This window comes from Dipodomys ordii, unplaced genomic scaffold, assembly GCF_000151885.1.
Source record: "Dipodomys ordii isolate 6190 unplaced genomic scaffold, Dord_2.0 Scaffold34, whole genome shotgun sequence".
Taxonomy (NCBI): Eukaryota; Metazoa; Chordata; class Mammalia; order Rodentia; family Heteromyidae; genus Dipodomys; species Dipodomys ordii.
This window is the reverse complement of record NW_012267250.1, coordinates 10,215,814-10,242,709: the sequence shown is the minus strand read 5'-3', so window position 1 is coordinate 10,242,709 and position 26,896 is coordinate 10,215,814. Positions and strand designations below refer to the sequence as shown.

Below are 26,896 nucleotides of genomic sequence, written 5' to 3'. Positions count from 1 at the left end.
TTCCTGTGCCTATTAGTTCAAGTGTCTCTCCTACTCTGTCCTGCAGTAGTTTCAGAGATTCAGGTTTAATGTTAAGGTCTTTAATCCATTTTGAGTTCCATCACTGATTATTTTAAGGTGGTTGGTTTGAATTCCATCTGCTTAGTACAGGAAGGGTGCTCACATTTTGGGATCCTATACAATCTTTATATATACTTTCCAGCATTTAATTTAAAAAATTAACATGATATGAGTCAGGACATTACTCAAAATCAAGAGAAAAATAAAACAGAACCAGAATCCTGGGTGAACTTAAACATTGGAGTTATCAAAGATTTAAAAATAACTACAGTCTGGAACTGTAGCTCAGTGATGACACACTTGTCTGTCATATGTGAGGCCTTGAGCCTTGAAGTTGGAGTCTTGCCCTCTTACTCAGCTTACTTGCTCATAGATGGTGCTCAACCACTGGAGCTATGCCTTCAGGCTGGTATTTTGCTGGCTGATTGAAGATGAGAGTCTTGCAGACATTTCTACCAGAGACAGCTTTGAAGTACAGTCCTCCAGGTCTGAGTGTCCTGAGTAGCTTGAATTACAGGCACTAGCCACTGGCACAGGGAGATATTTTTAATTTTAGTTTTTATTTTTATTTTATGTAAAGGTGATATACAGAGAGGTTACAGTTCCATAAGTAAGGTAATGAGTACATTTTCTTTTTTCCCACTTGCATTTCCCTCCTCTTTTCCTACCACCCCCGCCCCAAGTTGTAAAGTTCATCTCCAGCATAGTGTCTAGTGAGTATCTCTGTTGCATTGGTCCACCATTTTATTATTTTTTTTAAATCACATCTAAGGCCATTGATACCCATATACACCAAAAGTACTTAGGGATGAACCAATTTATTCCAAGGAGTACATCTGGCACTGGAGATATGCTAGGGACAGAAAATGTAAAGTTGGTCCCTTATTTATGCAAACAACAGAATAGCAGGGGAGGCAGACATGAGTCAAGTAATCACACCATGAAATATCAAGGTGGGGGGGGGCATGACTGGCTCAATCCTATGAGGAGGAGGCATATAAAGTTCTGAAAGCTGGCAAGTTGATTTGGGGAAGTGACCGCTGACCTGAAATTTAAAGACAAAGTAGAAATAAGTCAGGTGAAGAAGGAGAAGGGCAATTCCAAGAAAGAATAAAATCAGGGTTTCCCAGATGCTGAGAGGGAGCTGGAGGCCAGAAGGGAGTCACGCAGAGGTGTGCGGCTAGCTGGGTGGAGAAGCAGGTCAGAGCTAGAGCATGATGGGGAAGGTTACTGTCCACCCCCTTTTCCTTACCCCACTCTATGCTTCTTGGAATTTATGCTTAAAGAAGCCAGGTTTCCTCCACTATGATGTCAGGGAGCACCTCATGTGAGGATGAGATTAAAGTGGTGTATTCCTGAAAGTTGGGCAAGGAGAGTTTCTTTCCTCAACAAGAATTTGAGATTGAGAAGGTTGAGATTAAAAAACAAATAAAAACCAAATAAAAATGGCTTTTGATTCTTTTAAGATGTATCCAACTGAGGTGAATGCGGTGCCACTTTCATCAGTCCGCAAATTGCCAACATGTTATTTGCAAAATCATGTGTACTAAGCAACAGATTTCCATAATTCGAATGCTGTGAATGTTTGGCAAGCTGGGGTGGCCAACAGTGGTCAAGTTTAGGTCTCTCACAGTGGCTTGATTAAAACAGATGCAGTAAATGATAGTAAATATTAAGTGGAACTTTAGGACATTGAAAACTTTTGCAAAATCAATAAGTGCCTGTCTTTTAGACTATTCACCAGGTTTGTTACCAGTGAGGAAACTCAATGTTATGAATGAGTGCTGAGTAAGCCTCAGAAAAACAATATTCTACTTTTCACTCTGGCTCCTAGAAATTTTTTTCAAATTTCTTAAGACCTTCGTTCATTGTAAATATGGTGCAGTCGCCATCTTAAGTTTTTTTCCCCAAGAAAATAAAAAAGTTGAATACGAATCAAAATTACCAGGCAAATGCCTAGAAGAAGGCATGACCTTGGACTCTGACATATTAGTCAGCATTTGTCAGTTCGACATTGCCAGGTTCTTCCTCTGTTGGAAAGAATGGCTGTCAATTCAACTGACACCAGAGGAAGGGGTTGGCTGGCATTCAGGAGTCATGTTCTAACAAAAATGTACCTTCTCTGGCAAACTGAAGCCACACTCTGTGAGGTAAGATGCTTCTGTTCTCAGAAGCACTTCATGCTGTGATGTGTGTCTCCCATTTCTCCCACTGCTGCTTCTCCACCTAAGAGAAGCAAAATTATACCTGCTCATTCCTGTTTCAAAGGACTCTACAAACATAACTGTGGGTATGTGTTATGAAAAAGTTTACAAAGCCCAAGATGTTGATATAAAATCTCCCAAAGCAATCTGCAGTATCAACACTAAGTTTTATGTGGCCAACATCTGTATTAATGTAGCTGCTGTTTAGAACTCTTATTATCTTTTTACCTATCTATATTATTACCTAAGATTATCTAAATTTTACTATATTATCGATCTTATCTATGTACCCATCAAGCTAGCTGTTCATTAACTTACTAGGGTTTGAACTCCAGGCCTTCAGACTGCTAGGCAAGCATTCTACCACTTTAGCTACAATCCTAGTCATAGACTAAACTACAGAATCTCAGGGCTATAGTTTCCTACCCAATATGGAATCCCACCAACCATATAAAGTAACTCAGAGACCAAGGACTTGCTTTAATACATGATAACCTCTTCTGTGTGAACACTTAGAAATTTATCATTCAAGTTCAGGCAATTTTGCTCATGCCTATGTACCTGTTGTTTAGATATGAAGATATTGGTCTTGTCAACAGGCAAGACCACAAAACCTGTAGAAAATAAACTAAATCAAAACAGTGGTAGAGCAACTGCCTGATAAGCATGTGCCCCTGAATTCAAACTCCAGTACCACCAAAGAAAAATAGAAAAAAAAATCACTGTGTTTGGATTTCTGTTTATTTACAACTCTCTTTCTCCAATTTCAATAATGCCTTGATGGCTACAAAGCAAGTATTTTTCCATGTGACAGTTCAGATCTCTGAAGACAGTTACTGTATCTCTTTTCACGGGACTAAAGTCATTTACCATTTTAGGCAATTGCCACCACATAGGCCAACATTTTCAGAGTCCCTACTGCAGGATGGGCAGAACTCAGCCAGCCTACAGATGAGGTTCCTCCACTGGCTCATCCTTTTCTATCCTGGAACAAGAGCTTTAAATAGATCATAGAGCAACAGCCTAAGTAGCTCTTTCTTAAATGGAAATTTCATGTGTGTCCGTTTTACTAATACAGAATGTAGACCAAAAAAATTTCATTCCACAAAGTAAGAATCAAATCCAAATTGTTATATGTTCTATTTGAAATACTTGAAATTTCTCCCAGCTTATGTTCAGGATTGTGCATATAAGCCATCCCTGGAATTCATTTGTGAAGGATCTACACTGTGCAGGCAGTAATATTCTCCGGTGAACAGGTATGTTACGTATTTCTCAGAAAAGTTTCACCATGGCTCAGGGGGTAGAGCCATGAGTGACAAAAGCCAAGTAAGTATGGTAAACACAGGATTCCAATGGTGTAACTCCCTTGAACAACTTATACTTTAGCAAAATGAGCAAGAAACTGAAATATGTCAGGAGGGGATTGAGGTCACGAAGAGGGAGGGAAAATGTATAGAGAGGGTGAGAAAATAGAGTTTTAATATTCAACATACCTATGTAAAAATGGAACCAGATAACTTGAGGGGATGGGTGCTGTTGGGGATAAATGATGGAAGAGATGCATTGATCAAGATGGATTGTACTCATAAACTGATATACTGAATAGAAACCTTTACTTAAAGGTAATTTTTTAATTATAAAAGATATAGAATATAAATGTAATTTTGACCTATAACCTAGTAGCCCATTGATTTTAATACCAGTTAAGTATTAAGAGAAACTTAGGGCAAATGGAGTCCCCTAAATTCCATAGCTCTTAAATGACCAATGGCAGAGTGATTCTGTCAGTGATTTACTTCTCTTTGCTGTCCAGTCTAATCACTCTTCAGGCTTCGCAATGAGTACTATCACTGATGTATGTGGGGTGGGATGTACACTATGAAATCTGCCTATAATTTTTGCTGAAAGTTGAGGAGTTTAAAAAATATGATTTAAGAAAATTACTCATAGTTGTGGAGGAAGATGGGGAAATGCCAAATGGGTTGGTGATGAAGATGTCACAGCATGAACATAGGCAAAAAGAACTTTTGGATATAGACATCAGATGAACAGAAACAATCAAGGTAAGTTTTCAAGAATGTTTATGGGTGAACAAGGTCAAAGTGATTATTACACGGTGTGCAGCTTATTTTGGAAGACCATTTTGTACACTGTTAATGAACCAACAAACCTGGCTTCCCCAAAAACATTAAACAAAACATACCAACACATTTGTCAGAAATATAGCTTTATTATCATAATATTTTATAATTAAAAATTTCTTTTTTAATCCTGGGAACAGAATATTCCAACTTCTATACAAGTGACCCTGCAGAATACTGGGAAACAGTGTCTAAGCAGTCTGAACTTTGCAGATAAAAATCTACCATTAGGTTTGGGAAAAGAAAGAAAATGGAAAGAAAGACTGTTCTTCCCTACATAACAAATAATAAAATTCTATCTATTCCCCAGTTTAATCTTGAACATGTTTTCCCAGAAACTTTGGTGATGTCTTCAAAAAACCCCACTGCCTCAATTCTAAGGCTGATTGCCTGTGGTGGCAAGGAAACTTTTAAAATAAGACCTGAAGTGGAACATGGCACATGCCGTAGGCCATGAAGTGTAAGTGGACACTATTCTACATTTCAAAAGTAAGTTTGTTGTCTCAAAGGTAGTACAATATACACAAAACATTTCCTGGTATGGGGATAAGAATTCAGTTGAAAAATTTCAAATTAATGTAACAAATAAATCCCCAAATTATTTGTCTTGCTTAATACAGAGAGTGTAGATATAATAGCATGATGCTTTCCCAAGATCACTGGTACCACTGTCAAAGAAGGCTACTATGTCTTGTAATCATGTTAAATGAACATTTAAAAGCAACTTGAGTTATCTGAAATAAAATGGAAAAAAATAATCTAGCTATGCAAACTTTTGAAAGAAGCTGTCATTGCATACATTACAGAACAAAAGAAAAGCATGCAATACAGCCAAACAAGTCATGTTCCAAAATGTTCTAAAATGCAATGGTATAAGCATCAATAATGTAAGCATAAAGAATAAAGAACTTTGGAGGAGATTAATTATCCAGATAAATAACATCATTACATGATTTTTTACAATATCAGCCTAAACAGTGATATTCATAGCAATAATTTTTCCCACTTGATAACTGCTAAGTATCACAAAAATGGTCTATCCCACAAGTTCAAAGTCAAATCAACCACTCAAATAACACGTTCACTATAAAACACTGAAAATATTTGAAAATGATAAGTTATGTTTTTCATTTTTCTGGCATTTTAAGTAACTGTTTTATTACCTATTTTTAATGTGCTGCTAATCTGATGCTTATTGCAATTACAATCATAATCCTACTTATGTTAATTAGGTTACAGTTTTAATTAAATAAGAGAATTCAATTTACATGAGCAAACTTAGATCATTTTTAACCACCCACCACAAACACACACACACTTTCTCCATGAATATTTAAAAATAAATTAATATACTTGACATTTATATTTTATATGTATATTATATATTTATATATATTTATGGACAAATTATTCTTGCTTCTAGAATGATGTCAACACTTTTAAATTCTGCCTGAGACCTGATGATGTAACTAAATTTAAGGAAAAGAATTCATGAAAATTTGTTCCTGTAGAAAATGTTAAAACAAAAGGTTTTTAAAAGTTAGTTCTTACTGGGTGCTGGTGGCTCATGTCTGTAATCCAAGCTACTCAGGAGGCTGAGATCTGAGGATCACACTTCAAAGCCAGCTCGGGCAGGAAAGTCCGGGAGACTCTTATCTCTAATAAACTACCAGAAAACTGGAAGTAACACTGTGGCTCAAATGGTAGAGCACTTGAGATGAAGAGCTGAGGGACAGTGCCCAGGCCCAGAGTTCAAGCCCCACGACTGAAAATAAAAGTTCTTTATAGAAATGAAAGCCATTTAGGGAGAAGAGTGTCATATTCCAGATTTTACATGCATTGTTTATTTCAGAAATTACTTTAGAATGCACTGTACAATGAACACCTCAAGTACTTGGTTGAAAAAAACCATGCAACCCGATGTTTCTTTGGGTCTGGATCAGTTTGAGTAACATATTTTTTTTCCAAGTCTTTCCACTTCCTTACGAATGGTACAATATCATTCTTTCTGATGGAAGAGTAAAATTCCATTGTGTGTATATGCCACATTTTTAAAGAATGTATACTTTAGTTTTACAAGAGCACAAAAGCAGCAGGAGGTGACTGGAGCTGCTGGTTTAGAAGGTAAGCCAGTGAATAGAAGGGCATGCCTATAGTGGAGAAAGAGAGAGGGGGGAGGGAGAGGGAGAGAGACTGAGAAGAGGGAGGGAGAGGGAGGGGAGAAGAAAGGAGAGAGGGGGAGAGAGGAAGAGGAGAGGAGAGAGGGAGCGCACATGCGCTACTGGCATACCAGGGAAGCAGATGTTTGAAGACTGAGGCATACCTGCAGCATGTCCAGAGTGGTTCCAATGCACTCTGTGTGGCCTCTACTGGCATTCCTTGTACTCAGGCACAACACCAATGGTACTGTTGATTGCAAGGGTTTTATTGGCTTCCTGACCACCGCCACAGAAGCACTTATTAAGAGAGAGGTTCACAGCATCGTCTGAGGATGCAATGTACTCAGCTAAAGAAGACAGCATGGGTGTGTCAAGATCCAAATACACATGCATGTAAAAATTTAAAATCTGAGTCGAACAAATAAACACGATCTGTCAAAATGAAGACTGAAGTCTGACTGAGCAAATCGCTTAAGTGATCCAAAGATCAGAGTCTTAATTAACCAGAATCCTCAAGGATGAGGGAATGAAAAATGAATTGCTATTTTGGATGCTTTCAAATAAACTGAAGGTTAAACACTGCTATCAAAAGAGCTTTCTATTTCTTTTCCTTCTCTCACAATGTAAAAGAACAGTGGGCACAGGTGAAATTTCTCCCAGAGCCTGACATCTTGTGTAGAATTGGTCCTGAGTATTAATGATCACAATGTTCAGACCGAGACACCCTACTGGACACTGGGCCAAACTTCCAAGTTGAAGGTTTATTTTACTAAAATTATGGGATAGTTTTTTTCTGTTGTGTGTTTATTCTTTAGGTGATTTGCATCTGGAAGGAGGTTGTCTTACAATTCTGGTTCACTAGGATTCCCCTTGGTTAAATTCTGGTTAATGGAGTGCTTAAATGTGTTACATTCTTTGCTTTTCCAATATGTCTCCCTACAGGATATATCCAAAGAACAAAACAGTTGGCCCTTACAGCAATGTTCCTCAGAGCCCAATGGTGATGCTCCTGGAGCCTCCTACCCTTTTAGATGATGTTCACAATGGCAGTTGGCTTCTTTTTAGCCATTTTGGGCCTGAGGTTGCCTTTCCGGCTAAGCCCCAGCAGCTCTCCTTTCTTGGATGATCTACAGAGTTCTCTTGCGGACTCAGCTTGCTCATGAATGGACTTGGCAGGCTGCATGCCGCCTCTGTCATCCTTGGCTTTCTTCAAGAAGTTTCTTCCCTTTGGATGGAAATGGGCCTTGAGATCAGGGTGGTTACACACAGAATGTGGGTGCCCTCGGTTTCTACAGAGGTTGGGTAGGAACGAAGAGGTGAGCAGACAGAGAGATGTTTTTAAACATTAAAACAATTTTAAGTACTTGTTGCACAACCATGTCTATATCCTACCATGTTGAGCATGCAGATATTGGTAATTTTCTTTTCCTAAAAGTTTGTGTCCTCCATGATTTCATGATACTAAATTCCCAAGGAAATAACACCAATTCTATTACCAGAGATAAAACTGAGGCACCTTTAAGCAGCAACCAGAATGATACATAGAGATGATGGGACCAGATCCCATATCTCTTGACTAAGTACTACAAAGCGAATGAGAAAATCTATTGTACAGATAAGCAATGTAGTATCCACACTACATTAATAGTAGCATAGAGTTATTATGACTACACTATACCCCAAAAAGAGAAAACGACCAGATAAGACCAGAAAAATACTACGTTAGTGTATTGGAGTCTCATCAACAGTTCACACATGCAGGTTAACTTTCACCTAACCTTTTCAAATCCACTTATAAGTAGCATATAAAAATGCAACAGTGAAATATACAACACAACCATTATTCAATGGCCCAAGAATAAAAAAGATATACATACAGGCATCTGTGTTTCCTATTTGAGGAGATATCTGTAAGCTAAAGGGAAACAAGTAAGAAAAACATTACTTCTCTTGAAGGCTGGATGTGGCTTATAAAATATTGTGCTTTTAAGAAACTGCATTTTTATTAAGGAGATAAGAAACATATTAGCATTACCATAGCACCATCCATCACATCAGAAGACTTGTTTCTGTCTCTGTTTCTTGGGCACCTGTTCCCAGTCTTCCTAGAAGTTAGCATCAGCAGACCTTAAATTTTTCCAAAAGCTGAAGAGCTTCCTACTAGATCCATCTTAGAAATGATTTCTAAGAAATGATTTCTAATCATTTCTTGTGTGATCTAACTGTATTTGAAGCTAATTTACTATAGCAGTGGCTGGTCACAAAGTGTCAACTAAGAGGAAATTGGCATAAAATCTTTATTGTCTAAAGCACATCATTTCTAAATGAGGGCACATGAAGACCGACCTCATGAATGTCCCTGAGGCCATCTATCTTTGAGATTATTTCCATTCCTAATAGTCTATGCAATAAAATATCTGCATATACTTTGGTGCATGGGCTCAGAATGTCTTCACTTGCAGAATAAATTGGTAATTACCATTTGTGATCCAGATGTCATCCAGCCATTTATAGACAAATCAAATGAATTCCCAGCTTTTAGCTCCCAACTTTTCCCCTCCCCATAGAACTCTCAAATGTCAATGTAAAGTCTCATCAATAAGTAGACTGGAAGAGGGAACAATAGAGAAAATGTGGAAAATTAGTCTGGCTAAGACTATTTGTGAGAGATTGATTGCAAGATCCCCTGAGGATACCAAAATCTGTGGATGTTCAAGTCCCTTATATAAAATGACATGATATTGGCATATAACCTATAAATATCTTCCTATAAACATTAAGTCACCTTTAGGTGACTCATAATACATAATACATGTAGTTGTACAAAGTTATTTTATTTCACTATTTAGAGAATAACAAGGAAAAGTCTGTGCTGATAAGTATAGATTTAATATTTTCCCTAAATACTTGCATTCTGCAGTTGTTGAATCCATGTGCATAGAACCCACAGAGAGAGAGCCCACTGTATTTCTAAATTATAAGCATAGTGTTTCAACTTGCTATAGGTTTCAGGCAACTGGCCAACTCAGTTAGATCTTCTCCCACGGAATCTTTCTATAAATGGCAGCACCACATGCCCACTTATTCAGAGCAAAGCCTTGGATTCCTCTTTATTCCCGTTTTCCCCCTTTATCTGCTAAATCTACTCCAGCAGCAAGGCCAATAGTTCTTATAGAGCCTACCTGAAAACACATCATATGCCCATTTCTTGTCTCTACTTCTAATGCTGTCACCCAGCAGCCATTCCTCTGGCTCCCCTCCAGTCTGACATGCCCTCCGATGGCTTCCCTGTTCACTCAGGAATAGATCTAAGCTTGTTATATGACCCGAAGATCTGGCTGGACAAATCCGTCCTAACTTTCACCTTTTCTTACTTTACCTTTTCCTATTCAACCATGCCAAGCTAGCTCCCTCTGAAGGCACCTTTCCTTTGCCTAGAACATTCTATCTCAACTTTCTACAGAGCTTCATTCGGTCTGCTCTCCATGTCACAGTTCAAAAGCTGCCCCTTCTGGGCCACCTTGAGCAGCTCAAACATACCATCTTACTTTCTGTCTAGACAGTGGCTCCCACTATGTGAGAGTGGCTTGGTTTACTTGCTCACCTACCATGATCCCTCCTCATTGAGAGCAAGGACCTTGTCTATCTTGCTCACAGAAGTTTCCTCGGCATCTACTAAAAGCAACACCTTAAATAAATAAAGTACCGCTAAATTAGCAACCTGCAGGGGATAAATGCGATGCTTAAAACAAGATTATCCAAGCTGTTCCCTGACCTTCCCATTTGAGCAGTTCTGTGAGTGATTTTGGCAGATGGTATATTAGGTCACTTTGTGTCTAATTTGACAGCATTTTTCAGAGCATAAAGATAAAATATCTGAGTAAGCACACTGTATTTTTAGAAACCAGCCAGGTGAAAAGGAACATAAATGCTCAAGGGGATTAAGGGAAAGAAACAGATGCCAAAGCATTATTTCGGGTAAGGCAGTAAATGTGAAGGGATGGAAATTTTCCACAGTACAGAAGAATGTACGGCTAGAAGTCACCTTTAGAAAGAAGTAACTCACTTACCAGTCAGGCAATGGCACCCACCACGCTCAGGAGTGGAAAGGAGGCAAAGGGAAGAGGAGACGAGAAGGGAGGTAGGAGGCGATGTGAGGGGAAAAGAAGATCCACACTGGGTTTGGATAACACGAGAGTAAGGCAGGAATAGCTTTTCTGACTGTTTTAGAAGAGGAAGCTCAGGTGTTGCAAGCAGGAGGGGTTGGGGTTGTGACAGGCAGTCAGGCAGAATGTCTGTTCATCCTGGTACACTCTGAGCATGGAGCTACTCTGGGTAGCTCCCAGAATCCTGGGATCTGGGGTGTTCTATATTTTCACCAAGCTGGGTCAGCTGGGCCAACAAACGTAATTCAAAGCTTTCCCTGATATAAGCATCCAAGTTATTCTGTACATCTGCAGCCATAGCAATCCCAGGAGACCACATTAAGCACTCTGGTTATATCAAATACATGGTTCATTTCATCGTGGATGTATATTATCACAGAATAAATTAGGTTATGAAATAAATTTAGTCTATAGTGTCTGTAGACTAAATCATAAAGTAGCACATTATGGTCTGAAGTGTGGTTTAGGGGACAATACATAGAGAGAAGAGAAATTTGCCCAAAACTTCTAGAAATCATGAACCCATTCTGGGTCTTTTTCCAGCTACATCTAGGCAAGATGTATACCCTGTAGCTATGATTAGACACTGACAAGACTTACAAGGAAGAAAGAGAACAACTTGTTGGACTGACAATCTCCCCTTAGGAGCATGGCACATAGAAGGTCACAGACACACACCTGAGAAACAGTCAATCAATCATGTAGTTGGAGATGAATACTGGGCTGAAACCTGAGCTAGAACCAGTTCATTCTTTTCTGTTCTGCTCTGATTATGTAAAGCTCTGTAGCTTACATACTCACCCGACATTGCCGTAGCTTACATACTCATACTATATTACTGGAAGGCTGAGTGTCCATTTTTATAATAAACATTGTGCAAAATTTCATTTTCTTCTTTCCTTCTCCTTTCCTGTCTCCTTGGCCTTCTTGTTGCCTATATCCTGCCTTCTTTCTCTTACTCAACTGCCTTTCATTTCACTGCTCCTTCTGGATAATTAGTTTCTTATTATATCATTATTACTCTTTTAATCCCAACTTACAGAAGTTCAAAACAAACTTTAAAAAAATAATTCGACCTTATATTCTTTTGATGAACACAAATACTTCCTATTCTTTCCCTCATAATATAATCCACTTGGGGGAAAGTAAAAGGATTATTCCAAATCTTCTAGGAAGCAGGTAAATTAAAATAAAGTTCAATACATAATAAAATATTTCAAATAGACCATTTCTGGCTATACAAATATCCTTTCTTTGGGAACTGTATAGAGGAAGATGGGACCTTACCTGCCTCACCTGCAGTGTGATTAAACCTGCTCTGACACTGCCAAGAGACTAGGATTTAACTGAGGCTTGACCACTGGGCCTTTCCTTCTTGCTCCATGTAGAGTACTAGCTATGAATCGCTCATAGCTAGTACTCTACCACTGGAGCCGCGTCTGCAGTTCTAGTTTTTTGCTAGTTCATGGGAGACAGAGTCTCTTAGACATTTCTACCCAGGCTGACTTTGAACCTTGATCCTTTGGGTCTCAGCCTTCTGAGTCATTAGGATTACACAGTTTATATTTCAAATATTTCAGATTTTCCAAATATGAAAGAAGTTGCTTCCAATTCAGCGTGGTGTGGAGGAAGAGGAGGAAAGAGTGGTAAAGTACACAATTAGGATTTAGCTTCCTCTGGCTATCACGTCCCTCAAATATGCACAAAGCAGTGCTTTTAAATGACACCTAAAGAGCTTTCACCAGCCACCCAGCTACTCATCCCTCCATCCTTGGCCCATTCCTACAGTGCTTAAGACCTCACATCTGCAGTTGAACAAGTGGGACTTACCACGTGCTCGCTGATGTTACGGCTGAGGCCCACGGCCTGCTGGCTTTGATAGTACTCTAACTGCTTTTCTGCTAGTTCTACCCGTTGCAACAGATTCTCAATAAAGTCCTGGAGCCGAGCTTTCCCCTGAACCTCCTTCTCAGCCGCTGCTTCCAGAAAATGGTTGAATGTTACAACTTCTCTGCAAGGCAAAAATGTGAGAACACAAAATGAAAAAAAAAAAGAGAGAGACAGGAATGAATTCATTCAACACATACTGAGGGTTGTCTATTTTGTGTTAATTATCATCCTAGACAAGGCAGTGTGGCAGTAACAAAACACAGCATCATGTATTGGTGACTGCATGTAGAGGGTGAATTTTGGTAGAGGCAGATAGTCATGCTAAAATGTAAAAATAAATGCATGTCTAATGGCAAAAAGAGCTACCAAAGTTGAAACTGGATGCAAGGAGGCAAAGCATTAAGAGGAAGGGAACAGGTAGGGAAAAAAGTAAGGGATGATCTTCTGGATGAGAAAATGTTTGAATAGAGGAATAAGCTATAAGGACATCTAAGAAAAGTAAACCAGGTCAGCAAGGGACATGCAGATGAGTCAAGCACAGGCAGGAGACGTGTGTGTGGAGAAAGGAACTAAGGCCTTACTGATCACTCTAGATATGGTAGATGGTTTTAGATAAAGCACTTGAACTTAAATTTTAAAAGCCCGGCTGCTGGGGTAGAAAATTCTACAGAGAAGGCAGGTATAGAGGCTAGAGACCCAGATGAGTGCACTGATGAAGTACACTAAATGAATCGTTCTACAGTAGTATATTGCTGAGCTAAGGATGAAATAACTCAAACACATGATGTCTACTAGGGAAGCGATTCCAGCACTGACATAGAGAAGCAATGGGTAGTTTCCTTTATGAAACTAAAAAACTGAACAAAATAATGAAATAAAATATATCGAGCAATGTTCTTTGTTAAGTACATAATTCATTACAGATTCACAAATCCAGGACATTTGTAATAACCTTATTATGGCTTTCCATTTTCCATTTATTTGTAATAAAAGTATGAAAATAGTTTGCTGCTTGTAAAATGTTATAATACACGTTAACAATGTGAAGAAGGAAACAGCTGGAACTCCATTCTTTTGAGCTCAAACACATGAACATGGACAGTCATCTTTTCTATCATCTCTTAAGGAATACAGGCATCCCTTCCCTTCCTTGCTCTCTCCTTCAATTCCCCTTTTCTAGACCTTGTTTTTTCCAGCAAACCATCAGTTACTCAGCACTACCAAAAGATGTACACGGGAGTAACATAACCCATAAATTAATCTGGTAAATTGAAACTCTTGCACAACTACCTAAAGATACTATTATTAATGATGATGTCGATGGTGATGCTATATAGGACCACAGTTCATCTATTGCTTTTATGTACTAAGAAATTCTTGTCACCCTCTTGCATGTTCCACCATCCCTACTGGGGTTAGTAAGTTGCCTAATTTTACTTTTTACTACATGCTGGATACAGTATTCCCTTTATGTGTCTTCAAACTTTCTCAGCCTCCAAGGAGTAGCCACTCATTGTCTTGATCACACTCAAGTTATACAGTCAAGACTCTAAAGACTTTGATCATTATTCTATCAGTCTGCTCCAATATCGATTAGTGAACTCTAACATCATCCGGTGTAGTCAATTCATCACCTCTTGTCTTCCTTCTCAACTCCAAGTGATCTTTATATTTCATGAAGTGCAATCATTTCTTGAGTATTTAGGGGAATCGGACTCAGGAAATCACAGATTTACAAAAGATCTTTCCAACATGACAGGGAATAGTTCCCAACTGCTTTATTCTGTACAACTAGTCAGTGTGGTACTTTACAATTAGTCATGCTTTTTCTCTTGCAAATGTATTATGTCACACTTGGCCACACAGAAACTTTACTAACAGTTTCTATAGAGTCATACCTCTCTGCAAAATCTTGGTAGTTATATATTCATTAAACAAAAGAGAACAGATTGAGTCTAACAATGATTCACCAACGAAAATGCTCATGAATCCACCCACCTTTTGCTAGCTCCTTGTTCAGGCTGAAACACCAACCCTTAATATGTAATAACTACACTATCATTCAGTGCCTAACATATCGCCACATAAGAAAAAGACTCCTTTTGGGAAAGGTCTTTCATCAAAAAATTTCAAGTTTGTTTCCACGTTGGCATGTGAGCCCTCAAGAGAAGATGTTCACTTTCCAATGTCCTACTTGTTCAGACTAGGAGCAGAACTAGTTTCCTACATGGCTTTGAAGTGGTGTGTGTGTGTGTGTGTGTGTGTGTGTGTGTGTGTGTGTGTGTATGTGTGTGTTTATTTTTGTATTTTACTAACCTACAGTATCAATCCTGCCATATGCTTTGATTTTCCTTCGCGTTAGTAGCAGGCCTTCACTAACAACAAGGGTAGAAGGCCCATACAGGTACTACACAGACATTGTGTGGATCCTAGTAAAGGAATGAACAATATCAAAGATGAAAAGCCAGTAGAAACATGACCTAGAAAAAATATGGCTGCCATATCTTCTTTTGGACATTGAGGTTTTAATTCATTTCCTTTGGACTTAAGCCCATTGAAGAGATTTTTCTGGGTGATATTTAGAATAACTGAATATAAAATAGTTTCTAAATTGTACTTACAGGGCAGAAAACAAAAGTTAGCGTTTTTTCCCAGTTCATTTTTTTTGACAATACTTGCTATTTTTATCTTAATACAGAAATATTTCACACTTTTAGAAAATATAAAAACTGGACAGGGCTTTGTTCATTTAACTGAATATGTATCAACTACACATATTCAAGTAAATATTTTTGTAGTTAATATTTATGCAAGAGAAGGGGAGAAAATTCTACAAACCAGAAGTAATTATTGCCAACGCCCTTGGTATTTTTTCTAGTCATTTTTCCCCTGCATATATTTACTATTCTTGGGGTTGAAGTCTGTATAGTCTAACGTATGAAAAGACACCAACATCTGACAGCTTAATCTCACGAGATTAAAACCAAAGGAACAAATCTGAATACAACACTGCTTATAATTATAGCTGTATGTTTAAATCAAGTAATGTTTCACTACTGGTCCCATAGAAAACCTTGAAAATTAATGTTAATGTTGGTAGCTGATCATGGAGCATTATGTCATATTGTAGAAGGATCTTTGTCTAGGCTCCTTCATCCAATTATCAATAATCTTCATAGTTTTCGACCAACATGGCAGGCAATGATGCTAACCTAATGTCAATTTGTGAATTACATCAACTAGGAGAAAACAAAATAAAGGATTACTGAAGTAAACCTGATGATTTAGTATGATTTTTGTCTTAAAAGATAAGTCAAACATACAGGACAAGAGTTGAGGTGTTCACTGTGCTGGGATTGTGTGAATTATCTTTATTAGATGAAAACTATAGCCAAAGTGAGTGACTAATTGTAGGATAGTAGGTGTGTATATCTCAGATCTTCCTTCCACATCCTGTTCATTTATAATGAATGATCTCCAGAACAACCTCTTTATTTCCCCTTCTTTGCCCCAAGGCAAGGAATCTACGACATTTTCTGAACAGGGGGAAACGGGTTTGATGAGATTCTATCTATAACCTCTATAATAATGGTATTCCAAACAGTAAATGTCCATTCAAAGTGCAAAAGAGACCAATGGATCTCCATTTAAGAGAACAAAATGCTCGCTGTCATGATTTCAGATCCTACATTACTCCTAATCATCAAGAAATTACCAACAGTTGCCTTTCGGCAACAGTATCTAAACAAAACATGCACCATTACCTGAAAACAATGTCAAAATATCCCCCCTCCCCATTTCTCTACTACTGTGTATTCATGTGCACTATGCCTTCCACATGTATTTACCAAAACAATGAACAGAGACTGGATGTAGAACCACTGAAAGTTCAGTTGGCTTCTATGAAGCCAGACATTAAAAATACTTACAAAAGTCTTAGAACAATACCACTAACTTGTTTTTGGAAAAAAATTAAATTTTTGTATGTGAACAGGTAGTGTGTGTATATATATATATGGGAGAAGTAGAAAAGAAACAAATACTGAAATGCACAAGTACAAGGCTGAGTTGAATATGACTAAGAAAAAGAACAATATGATACTATCAGAGGGTTTGGGGTTTGGTTTGCAGCTCTCACCCTCTGACTCACAAAACAGAAGCTGGAAGTCAGATGAGAAGATAAGGGCCAACCTGAGTGAAATTCAATTAGGATTCAGGTACAGCTCAGCTTTAGGAAAGTTACCTGGTTCTAGGTCACTTCCCAGCCCCATCTCTGATTTCTTATTTCGAGAAAAAGAGATTAAACATTGTTAAACCTAAGGATTTATGGAAAATATGCTTACTTAAAGCATTACTGGAGAGTGTAAGAAACTGACCTTGAAGGTCATTATCATGTAGAACAGTCTGCAGACCTGAGAATCTGACAGTATCCCAGGATTCATGGTGGAGGTTATTAATACAAGGTTAATAATCTTGTATTTTTCAACTAACCTAGCACCGATGCCAACCTCATTTAAGTTTGTGAATGTATCACATCAACTAGAAAAAAAGAACTGAAGGTGAGCATGGTGCTTTTATATCATTGTGTTTTTGTTTTAAAACTCACAAGACAAAGTTTGGAGAGGTTCAACACACTGGTGTGGAGTAAGGCAAATGTATTAGAAACAGATGATGCTAAGTGAAATGAACCCCAAGATAGGGACACAAGAGGTTTTTTCTTTGTCACTCTTGTTTTTAATGTACTATGTGATTTTTTTGTTTTGTTTTGTATGTTCTTCCATGGTATAACCAGCTGTCACTGTATTTGATTCTGGTGCCCTGCATCTTGTATATACATTTTTCTAATTTGGGGAGTGGAAGGAAAATAACAAAATGCTGAAACAAGGATACAGATTGACCCATTGTAACAATGAAACTTGCAAGACACTATTTGAAAATGAACTTTACAACTTTGGGTGGGGGAGGGAGGAGTTGGAGAGATAGGGAAGGAAGGGATACTAAGGGAAATACAAAAAGGGGTAACAAAGCTTGATAGGAAATGTATCCATTACCTTATTCATGTAACTGTAACCCCTCTGTAGTGTATCTTTACAATAAAAAATTATAAAAAAGAAAAGACCTTTCTTATACAAAAGAAGCCCTTTCTAAATTTAATAAAAAAATATTTGTTCACTCAGGTGAACAAGCGTTACTTTTTACAAACATCATGTTTGTAAAACATTATGTTACTTTTTACAAATTAGATAACATTGTGTTACTTTTTACAAACTGTACCCCTCAACTGCATCTTCTGAGAAGAGTTCAAAACAACTTAAATTTGAAAAAAAATCAGAGTTACACTATTATGTGCACATTACCTAAAAACACATTTAAAAGCGACAGAAGCCAAGCACCTATTATTCACATCCATAATCCTAGCTACTCAGGAAGCTGAAATCTGAGGATCATGGTTCAAATCCAGCCTAAGCAGGAGAAGTCTGTGAGATTCTTCATCTATAATTAGCCACTAAAAATTTGGAAGTGAAGTTATAGCTCAAGTGCTATAATTCCAACTTTGAGTGAAACAGCTAAGGGACAGAATCCAAGCTCTGAGTTCAAGCCCCAGTACTGGCACACACACAAAAATAACAGAAGTATGTAGGAAAATACTGTGATAGTCAACACAATTGAACAGACATGAAGCTCTGCATTATTAATGAAGGACTACATATCAGCCTTATCCCCACACCATTTTTTATGTCTTAGCCAGACTTACATCTGGGCATGCTGTTCCCTCTGCCAGGATCTTTTTCCTTACATTTGCCCGAGTCCCCACTCCTAACAATCTCTCTAACCTCAGGATCTCTTGCTAGGAACTATGCCCAGACATATCCCCAGGGGTAGCTGAAATGCTGCCTGTGTCCTCCACATAACCTCACTGTGCCATTTACTTCATTCAATCAGAAAATTCGTGAGGATCTGGGATCCTGTGTGCTCCTTCATTAGGATACACCAGCAGCTCACATGAGCTCAGAACACCACAGAGGCAACAAATTCCTAGGGAATATCTGAAATGTACAACTACAATTGGAAACTGTTAAGTATCAATGAGCTCTTTAGGTTTCTTTTTTTCTTTTATCTTTTTCCAGACACTTCCTGGGACATAACACTTATGAGTAATACACAGGTGCCTCCTACAGGAGTGGGGGTTGGGATCTAAGATAGGTATCTCTCTTCCGTTCTTAAAAACCACTTGAATATTAGCCTCTTCTCCCCAAGGCAAAGCTCTCTATCAAGTTATTTAAATTTCATTTTACATTACTGATTTATGAACTCTTCAGAGGTATATGAAATGATAAAAATACCTTCAGCTAAAAATAGTCTAGCTATTGATCACAGAGCACCTCAGACAGAATAAAGTGTCAGCTCAAGGCAAATACAAAGCAAGACTCAGCACCTCCTGCCTAGCACCATGAGCCTCCTAGTCAACTCAAAGGGCAGAGTGAGCTCATGAGCTCATAAGCTTCCTGTGCAATAAAACACAAGCTGGAATTCTACCCCAGGCCCCATCTAGAGCCAGGGCCCATCTCTGTTTTTTGCTTCACCTTTTCTTGAGCTTTTCAAATAAACCATTATGGTTCCCAATTTCCTTAAAAAATTGTTTAAAGAACTCTCTCTCTCATGAGAAAATAAAAATGTTCTTACTGGTTCTAAGTAGGTCAATATATTCTACGTTGCTCAGGTAAGATACAGAGAAGAAAGGATAGATGAAGAGAACTGAAGACATCGAAATTTCCCTGGGTTTCCAAATTTTACCAACAGCGCATCGCTGAGAAAACATGTTTGACAGCTGGTTTATGCTAGGCTACTTTGTACTCTGCATGGGATATAGCTTGGAAAGAGAGGCCTTCATTTATAAAGATGAGCAAACACTGTGGAGCCAACAGACCCTGCTGTCCCATTGAACTCTGTGTGTAACATGTTTCCTGGCCTGCTTCCTCGCTACAGATCAGGATGGACAGACTGTCTACTCACTGAATGACTTAAGTAAATGACAAGAAGTCTGAGTTGTACAAGAAAGTTACCAAGGTAATGGTGCCTTTTAAAGGCCAATACTCCACAGCCAGCTCTGGAAAGAAACCTAAATGGACGTTGCCAGCTCCTGCTGCCTCTCTATCTGTGTCACTGAGCTCTAATGGTTTGCTTGATGCCATCTTCCTTCCAGTCTATAAGCTCCTTGAAGGTGGGCACTTCATGTGGTTTTCCACACTGCATAAACCAGAACAGAGCAGCACCTGGCACAGCAGGCTCTCAGTAAATACTCCTCCCACAGGGCTCCAGGATGGGAATAGAGCAAAGGAGGAAGGGAAAAGAGAACTGGATTCTGTGTACCGTACCTCACAAAGCAGTAGGTTGGAATCACAAAGAAGTCCCTCACTGCCATCAAAGCTTGGCACTGACACATGCCCCATCCTGACTGAGCAAGGACATCCGGAGAGCCAAGTTAAAAGCCCTTGTTTGGAGGTTAAAAGACCTGGGCTGGGTGTTCTGGAAGCTTAGTATCACGGTGATACTTATGATGCCACTGTTTTCCTGCTTCCAACACCTTTGATGACAGCTGACATTTTCTTTAATCACATCAGAAAAATAAATGATGTCATTGTGGCAGCCCTCTCAAAATAGCAATATCCAAAATGGGCCATGCTCAGAATTACATAAGCTCTGATGCTTTAGGCAAATATCACATTTTCAGAAGTATGGTAAGGACACAGTGAGCTAATGGAAAAGCACACGGCAGGGAAACTGCCTTCCGTTTCAGTGTGCTTCTAAATCTTTGTTCTTGGGCAAGTCAGTCCACAGCTCTAGTCCTTATTTTCTGTGAAATCCTCTCTCTGTGAAATGAGTGCGACACTCTGAAAGAGACAAGAGGTACCTTTCCGTTCTAAAATTTAAAAATTACACATAGCCCCTCCAGGAGCTATCTTTGACAGCCCACCCAGCTACCCTGTCAATGCCACTGTCAGCTAGCCACCTTTGCATATTCCACCCTTCCTTCTCATTTCTTCTGGGTAGAAATGTCTCTCTAGGTAGAAAGGTCTGTTCTCGAATGATTCATCCATTTGAAACTATGGTTTACATTTAAGTACTTTCTAAAGCTCCCTTGCAGTTTGGTATGGTAGCACATACCTGTAATCCCAGCACTGGGGGATGGGAGAGAATGAGCAGGAAGCTCTTGAATTTGAGAGCAGTCTGAGCTACTTAGTAAGTTTGAGCCCAGCCTGCACTTAGTAGCAAGACCCTGTCTCAGAAAGAAACAAAAACATCAGTGAAAACCTACCCTGGGTTTGAATATGGTTCTGCTATTGAGTATGCTTCATTTTTCCTACAGAGAGCACAAGCACTTAGGGTAAAATACTACAGATTTCAAGTTCTCTAGACATATCTGCATAATGCTGGCACTTCCCAGGTGCACCACCAGCAGTTTGAAAACTTCCTGGCCTACTTGTGTGCCAGAAAATTTGGTATTGCTGTTATCATATTATTTCTAACCCCCAACAGACCAACTCAGCTCCCAACTAAATCCAATCTTACTTGAGAAGAGATACCTTACTGCAGGGTGCCAGGATTGATTTCCCTGATTACAGACACTGCTATCAACAGCTCTGGGTGCTCATCAATAAGTAAAGACATGGTTCAGTAGGACTTTTTAAAGTTTCACTGACTTGGTAAATAAAAAGGACAACTTCTTTCTAGTACTTTCACGCCAGAAACATGTAGACTCCTCTCTGGAGGTGAAATAAGACTCACTAGTATACAAGTACAAAATATTGTCACTGCAGACAATCGAACAGCATCCTGTTATCTCACACATAAACATACATGCATGTATGCAGGCATGCATGTGTGTACTCACACACACACTCATATCCTCCATAAACCAAGTTGATTGAATCTAAAGATGATCTTAGGGCAGATACTGCCCTGGAATCTTTTATGCAGTCTAAAGAATTTTTAAAGTTCAGGAGAAAATGTATAAGCATGAAAGCCTTATTGTTAATGCTCAATACTACATGAATTTATTTTTAAGTTAGCAAGGATTTATTTTAGTATGATGGGTTGAAATAAGGAGAAATGAGAGAATCATGTGCTACTTGCTATGCAGGAAATAAGAGTTAAAACTCGCCTGTTTTCATTTTTTGAACCAAATTTGCCATCTGTGCCTCAAAGGGTATATTTCAAATAGGACAAATAACAATCTACCCCTAAGTTTCATATAAAGGCATTTGGTAGGCAGCGCAGCTGCTGGAATGTTCTTGGCCAAATGGGCTTTCCTTATCTGAAAGACTAATGAGATGCCACCCTCTGAGGGAACATTGAGGCATGAAGGGGCTCAGCCCGGCAAATCCAGTCAATCAACCTGGTACCAGTGGTGTGGCAAATGGGCAGCTGGCTCTGCACCCCCATTCAGATGGCAGGAAGAGGGGCAAAGCCAGTCTCTGAAGACACTGAGGGCCCTGTGCACAGTCACTGTCTCAGACTAAGAGCCCCAGTGTCCTTCCTGGGGACAAGACCCTCTCAGTTCTATTTCATACACAGAAGGAGTGATTATTTGAGGTTTGAATACAGAGACTGACAAGCTGGGCCCAAATGAAAGCTTAAAGAAAAAGACTTTGTTTATAGTTAAAAGATCAAGACAATGTTGCTGTATTTTTATTCTAGTTCTCAAAATTCAAATACCACTGCTCTCTTCTGTTAGCTTAAAAATCACATATTAAAAACCAACTCATGCTGGTGGTGTAGCTCATTGGTAATGTGCATATTTAGCATGTGTGAGGCCCTGCACCATGAATTAAATAACCAAATAAATATTAACCTGGAAAAAAATTGAGGACAAAGATGCACATGGATATTAACTTTAGATTCTGTGTTTAGTATTAGGAAAATAGAGCAAAACTGTGTATTGGTCAATACAATACCTGGTTAAACTGATCTTGATGCAGCCATACCGTGGAATATCATGTATCAGTCAACAGGAATGGCATAATTCTGTCTTTAGTACACAACCAATACCTGAGACATAGTAATGCTAAAACAAAAGTACTCCAAGGACAAGTAGCAAACTAGTATATGTCATAATTACTTTGGAGAGAAAAAAGGAACTGTATATATAAATTACATATGGCTGCAAGCACACAGGAAAAGTCTAAAAGGGTGTTCACTAAATTTAAGTGTTGTCTCTGAGACTGGGGAGAAATATGCTTGGAGAAGAAAGGATATTTTCTTTTCTTTTTGCGGGGGAGTGGGTCAGTCATAGGGCTTGAACTCATGCCCTGGGCACAGTCCCTGAGCTCTTTGTGCTCAAGGCTAGCACTTTGAGCCACAGTGCTACTTCCAGTTTTCTGCTAGTTATTTAGAGATAATAATCTCACAGACTTTCCTGCCCAGGTTGTCTTTGAACTACAATCCTCAGATCTTATCCTCCTGAGTAGGTAAGAGTACAGGTATGAGCCACCAGTGCCCAGCTTTTTAACACATATTCTGTTAACGTTTTGTTTTGCAAGCTTGCAATTTTCATTTGATGGCTTGGATTAAACATAATATAATATTATTATTGACCTATTCACAAGCCCCTTTTATTTAGTCAATTATTTTAATAATAAGACATTCTTGAACTCATCACTTCAAGCGCAGTAAATCCTAGTCTTGTCCCTACTCATAGAGCAACCTCATCTGCCATTTTCCTAGAAGGGCCACATAGGTCACCAGAAGACAAAACAAATAGCAACAACAAAAAGAAAACCACATTTTCACTAGAGATCATCCCCCTAGGAATAAAAAAAATTAGTTGCAGATTCAACTTCATCCTTCCTACGTAATTTTTTAAATGTCTACTAGTCTGAACAAAAGGTGTCTTGGTTTCCCTTCAAGGCAGAATATAAATGTTTAAGGATAGCCAGTAAAGAGTCCTTAAATACACAGGGTTTCTCAGGAAGTTTTAATTTCTATATTTTAAGTGCAACACAAGATAGAAAAAATATCAGAAGGCAAAGAAAAGATGAAAATAAATAAATCCCTATAATTGTACTCAAATTTGTCCTTTCAACCTATAAATTATGAGCCTTTATTTAATATAAAATCTGACATTCTGAATTTGCAAATATGCTGAATTTTTATGTATGTTTTTCTAGTTTAGGTCAAATATAGACTTATGGATAAGGAAGTGCTTCTCCAATTATGAAGCTTTTTCAAATAAAAGTTTCTATGATGACCTTGTTTGAAATGAGTGCCAACTGTGCAAACAGTCAAGACTTATTTTAGTGTCATGCATCATTTTATAACTGTAAAATTCTCTAACTTAGAAATCTAAGCTGGGCACCAGTGGCTGACACTTGTAATTCTAACTACTCAAGAAGCTGAGACCTGAGCATCATGGTTCAAAGCTAGTGCGGGCAGAAAAATCCATGAGACTCTTATCTCCAATTATAAAGAGAAAGCTAGAACCGGAGCAGCACCCGTGAAAAAGAAAGCCATGCAAGAGCATAAGACCGTGAGTTCAAGCCCCAGTACACACAAAAAATCAACAACTTAGATTTCTATATCAGAAAAATCTCTCTTAATGTCTCCTACTCCCAAATATAAATTATAATTCAATAGATCTTTCTTCAACTATTGGTGGTTCATTAACAAGGGCAGATAACCCAAAATGGCAAGCCAAAGTTATTTGTACTTGAAACACACTATTTTACTTGAGTAAGACAGTAGCCCATATTCTTGACCATAAAATAGAGACAATTAGGAAGAAGGGTTCTCCTTGTACACCTTCTGTCTTCCCATTCAACTCAAGCTTACACACAATTTGTGCTAGGAATGGATCCCACCACGGGTAATCTGTGTTACTCCTCTCTGTAAAAATATTACCTGTGGTTTACAGTCTCCAAGGTGACAGATACTTTGGCATTAATAAATCCTCCACAGCCATTGCACAGAGAGTGCAAATAATATCAGAGCCTCACACCTGCTTGCTCAAGGACATCAATGAAGAATACACCAAAGATACTTTCAAATGACACACACCAAACCTTGTTTAACATTTGCTTATAACTTGGGGGCCCTAAAGCAACGGGGTTCACATCCAGTTTCAGCAGCACTTACTCTTCTTTCCTAAGCAGCTCCTCTTCGGATTCTGTCAGGCGCTGCTTCAGCGCAGCAATCATTTCCACAGCCACGTCCACCTGTCTATTCAGGGCCCGCTCTCGCCTCTGCACTTCCTGTTTCTTCTGAGTCAGTTGCACAAAAGCTGCCCGAACTTCCAACAATTCAGCAGTTTTCTGGGCCAACTCTTTGGTGAGCTTATCAATTCTTTTCTCAATGGTCCTATCCACAGCTTCTACCATCTGGTTGAATTTTTCTCTGACATGTGCCTCAAAAGCAGCTTTGGTATCTGGAGTAGGAAGTCCAGGACTTGACCGGGGCCCATGCAGCGAGTCCGCCCGGATGTCCATCGCAGTGTAGGTCTGCACATAGGACACCGGCCTTTCTGCCACCACCTCAAATGGCTTCCTGTCCTTGGAGTGTTCATGTGAGATGCTATACAAGTTAACATAGGTTGGCCTTGGCTTCGCCCCATTGCCTCGACTTTGTACTTTACCCTGTCTCAGGAGTTCTGAAGGAGTGAGAGATGGAAAGATGCTGCATTTTGTCAAGAGGGTTCTTTCTTCGTAGCTGTGACTGAATTCCAGATGGGCCCTCAGAGATGACAAGCTTCTAAATCTGGTATGGTCTCCACACCTCGGGCAGCGGAATGGCAGGCACACAGCAACATTCTCAAAGGACTCCTGCCAGGGATATCTGCTTTCCTCAAAAGCCTTCTGTTGCATTACTTTAAAGATCCTGGGAATGGAGAGGAAAATGGGTAGTTTACATGTCTGTATTAAAAAAAAATGTGCTCCTGAAACAATGGCCACTTATCTCCATGAGTGCTGTGGCTTTTGGCATAGATTGTGTTAAAATCAAAACTTAAGAGATCATAAGCCAAATCTAGTCACATTTTTTTCATTTCTGGAGCACCTACTATGGCTTTTGTACATTGGAATCTCTTAGCAGAGATGCTATGGCCTGTAATCCCCAAATACTTATTACTTGGGCTTTCCAGAAAAAGCCAGCCTTTGCCTATGATTTCAAAAGGGGGAGGGGAGGTGGGTAGGCCCTCTTCTTTGTAGAGGAGCAAATCAGAGCAAGGTAGTAATGAATCCAAGGTCAAGTGGGAAATGGCAGATCCAGAAGTCAAGTTTCTTGCATTCTGAATACTGCATGCAAAGCTGTGCCCTACTTGAATACAAGCGAGGAAAACTCAAAGCAATCGTCAAAATAAGCCCTAAGAGAGCAAGCTCAGCTTTTCCCAAGTAAGGAGAAGATTACTCAAACGAAGTGGCGTTAGGCACACCACCAAGCTAAAGGTTTTACAAGCTGGGATATTTTTTTTACCTTTATAATTGGTGTGCTTAACAGTAGTTCCAGACTGGAATTTTACAGAAATCTGGAACCCAAAGTGCCAGATACCACTTGATGCAATCAGGGCCCTCTCCAGGATAATAATACAATGTTCTGGATGCATCTGTGCTGTTTCTGATCCTGTGTTAACATGACAGTGTATACAAATAGATGGCCAGGTAGATATTAACATAAAACTCTTGATACGAAGTTCTTGTTTCCTGGCATGAATTTATTACCTAGCAACAGATGACTGTTGCTAGCCATGTGAATCTATTCCCTCCTGGAATGGTTTCTGGTTAAGTGTAACTACCACCGGGCCTATGGTGAGGATGCCCAGAGGGGCCCTGAGGGCGAAACAGCAACTTTATAGGGTCTTAGATGGCTTCAAAAGCAGAGGTGGAAAATGGTCCCCAGATAGCCAGGTGGATAAAGCTGTAAAGCTTCTAGGTTAGCACGCCTCTGCCCTCTCCCCCCAACCCCCTGCCCCAGAAGGGATCCTCTTTCTTAGGCTCTATTGGGATGTTTAAACTGCTTTTTTTTGGGGGGGGGTGAGGTGCACACCCAGACCTTAGATGTAAAAAGACAGCATTCTAGGAGATAGGTGGCATCTCTGGGTGGGGAAAAAACGAGTAACCACGCAATCCCTAGCACGCAGGCTTTTATGGGCCCAGCGGAAACCCCAGTCCACAGGGTTGGCAGGGAAGCTCCCATTTCTTCTGCCAGAGTAGTGCAGGCTGGCAGTGGCCCTGCCTGGAGCTGGGGATGGATGGGGGGGTCCCAGCTCCGTCCTCCCCCCCCCC

The 26,896-nt window shown here is 39.3% G+C and overlaps 1 protein-coding gene across 1 annotated transcript; it reads right to left on the bottom strand.

Annotated features, from left to right (window-relative positions):
* Window positions 1-7,185: 7,185 nt before the first annotated feature.
* On the bottom strand, window positions 7,186-25,489 carry Znf365 (zinc finger protein 365). Its single transcript, XM_013017124.1, has 4 exons — window positions 24,756-25,489; window positions 12,564-12,744; window positions 8,445-8,482; window positions 7,186-7,856 (listed from the first exon to the last, which is right to left on the bottom strand). The coding sequence occupies exons 1-4, from the start codon at window positions 25,478-25,480 to the stop codon at window positions 7,595-7,597; spliced, it is 1,206 nt and encodes a 401-aa protein (XP_012872578.1). The 5' UTR covers window positions 25,481-25,489; the 3' UTR covers window positions 7,186-7,594.
* Window positions 25,490-26,896: the final 1,407 nt, after the last annotated feature.

Coding starts and splice junctions, on each gene's coding strand:
- Znf365 (XM_013017124.1), bottom strand. CDS start 25,480: ATGCAACAGAAGGCTTTTGAGGAAAGCAGATATCCCTGGCAGGAGTCC. Junction 12,745..24,755: donor GAGCTGCTTAGGAAAGAAGA/GTAAGTGCTGCT, acceptor TTTGCCTTGCAG/AGAAGTTGTAACATTCAACC. Junction 8,483..12,563: donor GTAACATCAGCGAGCACGTG/GTAAGTCCCACT, acceptor GTTTCCCTTTAG/CTTACAGATATCTCCTCAAA.